The sequence below is a fragment of the Spinacia oleracea genome, chromosome 5 (genome assembly GCF_020520425.1).
Source record: "Spinacia oleracea cultivar Varoflay chromosome 5, BTI_SOV_V1, whole genome shotgun sequence".
In the NCBI taxonomy this organism is placed as follows: domain Eukaryota; kingdom Viridiplantae; phylum Streptophyta; class Magnoliopsida; order Caryophyllales; family Amaranthaceae; genus Spinacia; species Spinacia oleracea.
In genome coordinates this window covers 11,316,435-11,327,752 of record NC_079491.1, presented here as the reverse complement: position 1 = coordinate 11,327,752, position 11,318 = coordinate 11,316,435, and the positions used below count along the sequence as shown (strand labels likewise).

The window sequence follows — 11,318 nt, the reverse complement described above, 5'->3', positions numbered from 1 at the left end:
CTAAAATTATATAAAAAAAAAGTAACAGATCTAACCTATAGAAGTAACATACCTAAACTAAAAAAGTACCTCTTCTAAAATTATATATATAAAAAAAGTAACATGTCTAAACTATAGAAGTAACATACCTAAACTAAAAAAGTACCTCCTCTAAAATTATATATAAAAAAAAGTAACATGTCTAAACTATAGAGGTAGCATACCTAAACTAAAAATGTACCTCCCCTAAAACTATTCCGTATAAAAAAAAAAGTAACATGTCTAAACTATAGAAGTAACATACCTAAACTAAAAAAGTATCTCATCTAAAATTATAAAAAAAAAAGTAACATAGTTAAACTATAGAAGTAACATACCTAAACTAAAAAAGTATCTCATCTAAAATTATAAAAAAAAAGTAACATAGTTAAACTATAGAAGTAACATACCTAAACTAAAAAAAAAATACCTCCTCTAAAATTATTTTAAAAAAAGCAACACCTTTAAACTATAGAAGTAACATACCTAAACTAAGAAGGTATCTCCCTTAAAACTACTCCGTATAAAAAGAGTAACATTCTATAAACTATAGAAGTAACATACCTAAACTAAAAAAAGTGTTTCCTCTAAAATTATAAAAAAAAGTAACACTTCTAAACTATAGAAATAACATACCTAAACTAAAAAAGTACCTCCCCTAAAACTACTCCGTATAAAAAAAGTAACATCTATAAAAACTAAAAAAATACCTCCTCTAAAATTATAAAAAAAAAAAAAAAAACATGTCTAAACTATAGAAGTAACATACCTAAATTCGTAAGTGGAAACTGGTCTCACCATCAGTTGATGGTGAGGACAGTCTCATATAAGAATTTGGAATTAACTAATGCTACTATATAATTAAGAGACGGTTTATTCGAAACTCCTTTTTAAAAGCACATCATTTTAAATGAAAATCTTTTCAATTTAGGTGTCTCAATTTTCAAAACATGTTTCATATAGTTGTGGAAAACCAATTGTGAAAATGGTTTCTCGTTTTGTTTTTTCGTTTTTTGTTTTTTTATGCTTGAGTTAGTATTAATTAATAACTAGTTTTTGGCCCGTTCGATGAACGGGCTGGTTATATGTTGGTCGTGTAATGAAATTTAGAAATTATGTTTTTCTTAAGTAGGTGTTAGAAGGTGTTTAAACCAAATGACTAATTAAAAATTTAACATTTTTCTGCTCATGTTCATATTCCTTGAAAAAATAGATCCACTTTAAATCACTTATTACCACCAATAGCATATCATTTGTACAAAGACCAAACAAATTTGCAACAGTTACAGTTTACGATTATACTCATGTTATCCAATTAAGGGAAAGACTTAACAAAGTCTAACTATTGAACTATAATGATAAAACTTTTCTTATAGGAGAACTAAAACTAATTGTAAGTTCCCCTAACAACAAAAATATACAAATTAAACCCACTTAAAAGTCTCAAAATGTCGATGACGATTTACCCACCTTTTATCATTTGCATGGAAACCATACATTATAAGATTATCCTTCTCTGTAAAATGAATTGCAACTAATTAAGCAAGAAAGATAAACAACATACTTCCAATATGCTTAAGAAAAATCAAGAACAACGTGCTTAGGGAGAGATAGAGAGGGTGGGGGTGGTGGTATTACAGCTTGAATTGCATGCATGAAAATAAACAATAAAAATGTTGAATTAAAGCACCCTATAATCTCCCACCGTTACAAAACGGGTCAGTCAAAAAGTCTATTAGTGAGGTTAAATTTTGAATTAATGTTGCAGGAGAAGGGGAGAAGATTTGGGGATTGAATTAAATTGACATTGAAAATAATTAAGCTTGGAGAGTTAATGGGAAGGTGAAGAATGGGGAAGATGAAGTAGGGGAAGGTAGTTTAGGCATAATCAAGTTGAGTATCGATCCTATTTTTTTTTTTTGGTGCGAATGAGCCACAAAGGGCGGGGATGAGAATCGATCCCAGGATCACCTGGAACCGGGATGGAAGCTCTAACCAACTGAGCTATCCATCACTCTCGTATCGATCCTAATTTTGGGTACTCTCTTCGTCCTGTTTTTGTAGCCCTGATTCTATTTTAAGCGTCCCAAAATTATAATCATGTTTCTATTTCTGGCCATTAAGTTTTCCACTTTCCCATGTACTATATTAATTAAAAATGCACTGAAAATCCAGCACAACTTCTCCATGTACTATATTCCTTTTTCCATGTATTATTATTTCACTTTCTCATACAAATCAATTATCAATATACTATATATATTCTAAATTTCCGTGTATTATATTACACTTTTCTTAAAACCCGTGTTTTTAGTCAAACAATACTATAAATATGGGATGGATGCAGTACAATTCTAGTAAATTAAAGAGACTGAGATTAGTAGTATACTACGTAATAACTAATGACAATAAAGTAGAATAATGGATGATCATTATTTTTTTATAAAAAAAGTAAATAAAAAGATTAATAAGATTGAGACACGTATCATCAAAATAATATTACTTATGTGTCATTGAAATGGTGATGGTTATGCTTTTTAAATACTAGGTATTGATCGCTTGGAAGCTGCTACGGAGTAATTGACATCCACATTGCTCAACATTTCTAAATCAATCGTCTTTCCGTAATAATAAACTAGATCAAAATGCATGGGATGCGTGGTCTAATTTTCAAAAGAAAAATTTCTCAAATACCACCTAGTTATTTAGTGACTTTGCAAATTACTACATAACTTGTTACGGAGTAAAAGTTTTCAATTACTACCTATGTGTTTATTTATTACTGTCAATTGCTACCTTAACCCATATTCCGACCAATTAATCACTAATTATATCATAATCAACTTTTAATCATACTTTAATTATTTTAATTAATTAATAAAATTAAAATTAAAAAAATCCCAAAATAATTAAACTTAGAAAATCCGAAAAAATGTCAAAAAAATATTATTTTAATCTTTTTTAGGTTTTGGGGTAATTTTTACTTTTTATTTTTTCATTGATCTTATTGGGTATTTTCGGATTCAATTATTTCTGATTTTTTTTAATATTAATTTTTTTTATTAATTAATTAAAATAATTAAAGTATGATTAACGGTTGATTATGCTATAATTAGTGACTACTTGGTTGGAATTAGGGGTGGACATGAACATTCAAAATCGGTTCGATAAGAGTTCGGCTCGAGCTCGATTCGTTTGTAAATGAACCAAGCTTGAGCTTATATTTATGGTTCGATAAATAAACGAACCAAACTCAAACTCAATGGTGTTCAGCTTGAAAGCTCGCAAGCTCGTTAATTTAAGAATAATAATGCTTAATAATTTAAGATTTTTATATATCGCTTAATACCATTACCCAAGCTATCAATTCAAATAAAAATAAGGGATAATATTTTACATAACTTGTCCAAGTAAAATACTAATATAATGTTAGATTAAGAAAATTATTAGTAATATTATAGTACCTGTTGGTAGAATATGGTTTATAGTTTATCGAATCAAGGCTCGAACAAGCTCGAAACTCGGCTCGAACTCAAATAATTCTTATCAAGCCTGGCTCGATAAAGATTTTAAAGCTTGAGGTAAGTTCGAGCTCGAGTTCGAACTCGGGAAATTTAATAACTTAACTAAGCCAAGCCTATTAGAGTTTGGTTCGGTTCGGCTCGTGTCCACCCTAGTTGGAATATGGACTACGGTAGCAATTGACAACAATAACTAACACCTAGCAAGGTACCTATCTAATTAATATGTTCACCTAATTACTATGAGTAGTAATTAACAACTTTTAACAAGGTAGGTATTCGCAAAGTCACTAAAAACCTAGGTATTACAATTTTACCTTTTCAAAAATATGTACCCCATAGTTTATACAATAACTAGGCTTAAAAAGTAGGATCTTTTACCAAACTAGCTACTTTTAAAATTTTATTTACCAAAACGGCTAGTTTTAAATTGTATTTTCCAAAGTAGCTATTCTTTAATTAGTTTCAAAAAAAAAGTAGCTAATTTTTTACTTTCAATTAAAAACCAATAAACCGGTTTGAGTTTTTTTAAAACCAATTAACCGGTTTAATTTTTTTACACAGTGAACCGATATGAATTTTTTTATTAATGAACCGATTGAAAATTTACTTATATTTTTAGCCTCTTAGCAACTTCAAAGTTTTTAAAAGACTTGCTCGCAAATATTACAAATATAAAGAAATTAGTTGAACCTTGTTGCAGATATTGTTAATCCGATCTCTTAGCTACGCGAATTCGTTGTGTTAAACGAATTTGCTTGGCAAACTCGATCAACCAAGAATTTAACATACTCTAAAACCGTGTGCGTGAAAGTGACATGAAGGAGAAAAGTAACGCGTGCAATAAATGCGTCTAACAATGCAAATTTTTGCGTCTATTATCCCTACAAGTCGGACCACTATCTTACTATACTCAATTGTAATTTTTTATTTTTTAAATTACTGTAATTTCTCATTATTAAGTTGAAACTATGAATTGAATAAAAATTAATTAAAATAATTAATTAATAATTAACTTATCATTGGAGCAAGAAATATGTAGCAAGTGTGTAACTTGAGAAGATAATGCGTCATAACAAGCATGCATAATAAAAAAATTCCGACCATTGGAGTTTATATTGTCAAAAAGTAAACATAATTAAAATATTAAAATGGGTAAAAAAAATGAACTTAAAGTATTACTATGCTGTATCGTGTATGTATCAAAATTAAACCATCAAGAGCAACATTTTATATTATTTATGGGCAAATTCAAAAGAAAAATTAATTGGGATTATAAAGTAAACAAAAATAAAAGATAACTAAACCCCCCAAAAGCCGGTTAACTATACTAAAAAAATGCATCAAACAAAACCAGTTTAATTGTTTTTGCCACAAAATGAAAATAGTCATTTTGGTAAATAAATTATACGTAGTAGCTAATTTGGTAAATAGATTTTAAAAGTAGCCATTTTGGTAAATAAAATTGTAAAAGTAGCTAGTTTGGTAAAAGATCCTAAAAAGTACGTAAAAATAAGGGCACTTTATGCAATTTAGGTGAACATCAAACTCCTCGAGAGTTATATTATACTTACTACGGAGTATATATGTTCCATAATTTGTGTTCACTTTTCTATAAATATATAGTCTCCAATGTACTACTCTAACCATTAATATTTTAAATTAAGTACTCTGTATTAGCTAAAATTATACTCCGTAAAACTTTGATATTTACCCAAAAAAGTATTTCTAATTTTATATGTAAGCTTAAACACGAGTTACACAACAGAAATGTTAGTGTCTACCTTTTATTTCTACAAAGTTTAACATAAATTAGGTAATATAGTACTCCTAGTACTTTATTTAAATTAACGGTTTTTTCATGAAATGCCCCTGAGGTTTCACGAAATTCACCAAATACCCCTGCGTGTTTCAAAATACATAATATACCCCTATTTTTTTCATACTGTTCACCAAATACCCTTATTTTGACTTTCCGTTAGTCCTCCGTTAAGTCATGTTTATAATTCACCAATTGCACATATTTATAAACTTTTTGCACAATATACACCTATTTGTAAATTTGTTTGCACCAAATACCCAAATAGTGAAGAGCATAGGTTAAGGCTGGGTGAGGAGGCTCCGATATATCTTCAGTAACAACAGCCATATCGATACTCATCCCGCAAATATCATCTTCCCTGTTGAAGCTGTCATTACCAGTACCAAACTCAACACCATCCAAGGGACAATTGAAACAGACACCTCCATCATTCACCATATGTCCAAATTCTACCTCTTGAAGGTACCCATCATCTTTAGTAATCTTACAATGACAATCAATCTTGTAAATGCTATCATTATCTGCAGAACCAATGGTAGGACGCCAAAATTCCTCTGCAGGGAAATAACTATTATCCCAGGCATCTTTTAGTATCCTATCATCACACTTATTTTTTTTTGGGAACTTCTGGAATTCCATAGGCGTGTTATTCCACCAGAAATTCCATCCAGCGAAAAGAGGGTAATCCCCTTTACAATAAGCACCATAATCAGCTCCTAGATCTTCAAGCCACCCCGTAATGGCGGTTAATGTGGAGCTAATATCCATCCCAAAAGGATCAGCAGGCAACAATTCACGAATGTCCCTATCCTCTGAACCACCATGAACCATATTCTCTTTAGGAAGATGGACCGGAAAGATCCGATGCAAAAAATTCAAAGCCATCCCCAAAATAACAACAAATCAACAAACTCTCTCCTCCAACAATCAACCCGAGCAAATATACGATGTAGCCGCCTCCCAAATATGGTTCTGAACATTATGAATCGAAACCCTAGAAACTGTAGCTGACAATGGCGGTGGCGAAATCAATGGAGATGGCGGTGGCGGCAACATTACCAGATTAGACCCAGGACTCGGAGGAGGATATGGGTTTAAGGTTGGATTCGAATCAGGAGGCGGGTACGGATTCGTGTTGGGGTTAGTGCTAATCAATGGGCTAGACATATTATTGTTTTTTAACAGAGCAAAAATGGCAGGAGTGAGAAAATGGAGTGAAGAAGATGATGAAATAGGAAATTGGGAATCTGGGATGAAGATGAATGGGTCTAGGAACAGGAGAGGAGAGAAGAGAAGAAGTGTTTTTTTTTTTTATTTTTATTTTTAAGTGAATTGTAGAATATTGGATGAGTAAGGGTATAAAGGTAAAATAACACTAACGGAACATTAACGGTCGTTAAGTTCAAGGGTATTTGGTGCAAAATAAGTTTAAATAGGGGTATATTATGTATTTTGAAACACGTAGGGGTATTTGGTGAATTTCGTGAAACCTCATGGGCATATCATGAAAAAACCGTTTAATTAATTAACCAAAGAAGATGGTGCAATAAGCCAATAATCACTTGATTCTGTCTCATGCAAATATGCAATAGACCCAAAAAAGCCTAAAACTTTGCCCACATCAAATTTAACATTTGTCTTTATGTATAATAAAAATAATATAACATTATTAAATTTATATGATTCTAAAAAGCCTATCATATCTTCTGGAAGTTTTTAGTATGCTTTTTAGTGGCAAAACACCACATTTATTCGTTTCCTAATAATCAACATATATAAGTCCTACTTCACTGCTTATGGTGCCGATTATATATGCAGCTTTCCTTTTTATCACTTTCTTTTTATAGCCGACAAAATCGTCGGCATGAAGCTATTTCTTGTCAAACGTGAAATCAGCAATTATATTATTAAGAAATTAAAAATGTACGGAATTATTTTTGGAAATTATGTGTAATTAGTGGAATGAGAACGATCCACGTACAATATGTATTTAAAGCTAACTAATCAAATGATCAAACTACAATTATTTGCATTTTCCAAGCAATTATTTTAGACTTTTGTTTGTGTAATGTCTAATATTCGGCTAAGTCAAAGTTTTACTACTGAAGTACTATTATTTGGTCTATAGGTAATTAGGTACATGCACTTATTATTTATCATGAAATGGAGTGATGGTCGTTATCGGATTGCTATAAAAAAGAGACAAAGGGAGTTTTCGGAATCACTAAAGCTATCAATTATGAACCAGTGATTTACTTAACGATCGTAGTTTTGATGAATGAACTTCTTATTTGATTCGATTTGTTTTCGATTTTTAATTGTTAGATTCTAATTTCTTTGATAAATGTGATATGAATTTAATTAATGAATTGATTTTAGTACTCCGTACAAGAAAATCGAACCCTCTGCCATATTGTGACAGAGATCACGAGAACCTTTGAATTGAGGAGTATATCATATTGGCGATATTGCTATAGAGTTGTAGTTACATGTAATCAATACGAGATTATAATTTAAGAATTTATGACAAAATCACGCGCATAATTGGGAAGGTTCATGAAGAAGCTAAGAGGCCATTAGGTATAGCCGTATAGATATATACAGTATCTCAGATCTTTAGCACAATCATTTAAAACAATACCAGCTCATATAGTCATAGCTAACCACATCTTATGATTAGTTATCAAGTCATAGAAGAAAGAATAATACAACAGTTTAATGAATTATATCATAGTGCTAATCCTTTTGATAATGACAGAAAGATTTTCAACCTCCCTGTAAATTTCCTCTGTTTGTGGATGAGACCTGTCATTATACACAAATTTACAGACTAATCCCCTTAGTTCTACCCAACTACACCCCACTTCTTTCTTCACATCCCGTTGTTTCATCGTTGTACGAACGTTTTCTGATTCACCCCACAGACCCTTTGCAGCATAAATATTCGATAACAGCACGTTCATCTCTCCATTTGAAGGGTTACTTCTAAAAATCCTCTGTGAAACTATCTCTCCTAGTACAAAATCTCCATGTAATTTACAGTAGTTCAATAGCGTTTCCCAGGCATATGATGTATCGTTTAATGGCAGTTGTTTAACCAACTCATAAGCTTCATATAACATACCAGATCTTCCAAACAGATCAACCATACAAGCATAATGTTCGGGATGTGGAGTAATATTCCACTCGTTTTTCATAGACTTGAAATACTTTTGACCCTCTTTAGCTAGACCCCAATGAGCACAAGCAGTTAATAGAGCTAAAAATGTAACATGGTTAGGTTTACATCCTGATTGAATCATACAAGAGTGAAGCTCAAGTGCCTTACCTGGAATTCCATGGTATGCTTGTGCCACTATCATGGTGTTCCAAGTCACTGTATCTCGGTATTCCATGGTTCCGAACAAGGTAGCAGCATCATCTATCAACCCACATTTTGAATACATTGATAAAACCGAACTTGAAACCAATACATTTTGCACATAACTTGTCTTGATTGTTTGTAAATGGAGTGCTTTACCCCAACCATGTAGAGCAAGTGAACCACAAATAGATAAAATTGTTACGTAAGTTGTTTGATCAGGTCTGAATTCATGTCTTTTCATCTCTGAAAACATAAACAAAGCTTCCTCTGTTTGAAACCCAGATATCAATGTATTCCAGGAAACTGTATCTTTACGAGTCATTGTGTTTTGGAAGAACTTTTGAGCATTTATCATGTCTCCTTCTAGGACAAACCCGTGAAGTATTGAATTTGATGAAATGATATTCTTCTTTGGCATCCTTCCATACAAATCTAGAGCTTCTTTTAATCTACCATTCTCAACAAATCCTCCAATCATACAGTTCCATGTAACAATGTCAGGATTTGGCATGGCATTGAATAACTTCAAACCCTCATTTACCATGCCGTTTTGCATATAACCTTGGATCATAACAGTCCAAGCTTGTGCATCCTTTTGGAAAGGAATTTCATCAAACATTGCCTTCGCCTCATTCATCAACCCGGCTTTTGCATAACAAGTTAGCATATTAGTCCATGAAGCCAGATCGCGGTCAGGCATGCTTAAGAATAACTCATATGCTTCTTTAACACATCCCATTTGAACATAACCACTCAACATTCTATTATAAAGACCTACATTACGATTACGACATTGATCAAAAAATTCTCTAGCTTCATCAATTCTTCCAGTTTTTATGTGCCCGTTTAACATTATGTCCCAACAAACATGGGTTTTGGTTCTATCCGGTATTTGATCAAACAAATTCCTTGCTTCCTCCAACTTATCACAACCAATATACCCACTTAACATTGCAGTCCATGAAACAAAATTCTTGAAAGGCATAACATCAAAAATGTAGCGAGCTTCATGAATCATGTGATTCCTACCAAACCCAGAAATCATACAGTTATAAGTCACCACATTTCTCTGCGGCATTTCGTCGAACAGTTTGCGTGCATAGTCAATGTCGCCACTTTTAAAGCAGGAGGTAATCTTCGTGTTCCATGAAAATGTATCATGGTTTCTTGATGACACAGGGGAACTATTCCACAATCTGCGAAAGAAACCGTTTCTTCTTGCAAATATTACGCAGTGCCGAAAATTTGAAAACATTGATATGTGTTTCAAAAGAGATGAGTAGTAATTCTGTAATTTCCATATGACCATACGTTAATACTTCATAAAAATATTGAAGTATAATCACTCTTTTGGTTGCGCACAAATATTTGAGCTAAAGCAAAGGATTCAACCCTATCAAGTCTTACTTCAAACCAATTGAGGTTGGCATGAGTGGTTAAGGGCCTCTTGCTCCTTAACCAAGGTCTCGGGTTCGAGCCTTGGGAATGGAAAAAATCTCAACTGGGAGGGATGCTGCCCATCGAGGTACCCATGCAAACTCCCACGGGAGATTACCTCGCCGAAGGCGGTGGGAACTCCTCGTAGTAGAACCAAAAAAAAAAAAGTCTTACTTCAAAGCATTAGTAATATAGGAACTCCAATGGTTAGCTACAAGATGTTGTGCCTAAGTTTGCCACATCAAATTTCTAACTACAATTAATTAAAACGATAAATTATCATATTGGTGGCCTACAATACTTCATAGCTCCCTACAGTATTTAATTTTAATAATATATTTGTTTGAGCTATATTTTTTTGAGCTACGTAGCCCAAAATAGCTACAAGGTTTTAACAGTTGCTTATGTCATTGTTGTATCAATAGTGGGCTACCTGCTCACATGTTTTTTTTTTTTTTTGTGAGCAGCTCTAAAGCTCTTCTATGACCCTTTGATTTCTGGGATATCAATCTTATATACTGAGAAGCTAATCTGGCAGCAAATTAAAATGCAAAAGTTGATCATTTAGGTAGTAGTAGCATGTATATTGATTCTTGTAATAGCTCGTAATTAATTTAGATTATAAACAATGATTACTTGGGTGTTTACCTCGTGAAGAGGGTCTTCTACGTAATTTTTCTTACCCTATTTTAAAAAGGATAAATTGGTTTTACCACCCTAAAAAAATAAAAAGTTTGTTTTTTATCACGTTAAAAAACTAAAATTTGTATTCTACCATCTAAAAAAAATTAAAACTTGTCTTTTACCATCTGAAAATTAGAAAAATATATGAATATGGTATGTAAGGGGCTATAATAACGGTAATGTTTCTTATATGTTCTATTCTTCCACAATTTCATGTCTTTAACTCTTGTCTCTTCCCCAACTTTCTTATGTTCCATGAATTTACATAATTTTTCACCACCATTAATTAATAAATTGACAAAATTTAATTTACATAATTTTTCACCACCATTAATTAATAAATTGACAAAATTTAATTTACATAATTTTTCACCACCATTAATTAATAAATTGACAAAATTTAATGGAAGTAAAGATAGAGGGTGAAAGAAATCACACAGGGAGTGTAAAAAATTGGAGGGAAATTGAATTA

At 32.0% G+C, this 11,318-nt stretch overlaps 1 protein-coding gene across 1 annotated transcript; it reads right to left on the bottom strand.

The window, feature by feature from the left end:
• Positions 1-8,084: 8,084 nt before the first annotated feature.
• LOC110799066 (pentatricopeptide repeat-containing protein At4g02750) lies at positions 8,085-9,803 on the bottom strand. Its single transcript, XM_022004270.2, has one exon. The coding sequence runs from the start codon at positions 9,801-9,803 to the stop codon at positions 8,085-8,087; it is 1,719 nt and encodes a 572-aa protein (XP_021859962.2).
• Positions 9,804-11,318: the final 1,515 nt, after the last annotated feature.

Bases quoted from the DNA above. Each gene is read 5' to 3' on its own strand.
- LOC110799066 (XM_022004270.2), bottom strand. From the start codon at position 9,803: ATGCCGCAGAGAAATGTGGTGACTTATAACTGTATGATTTCTGGGTTT.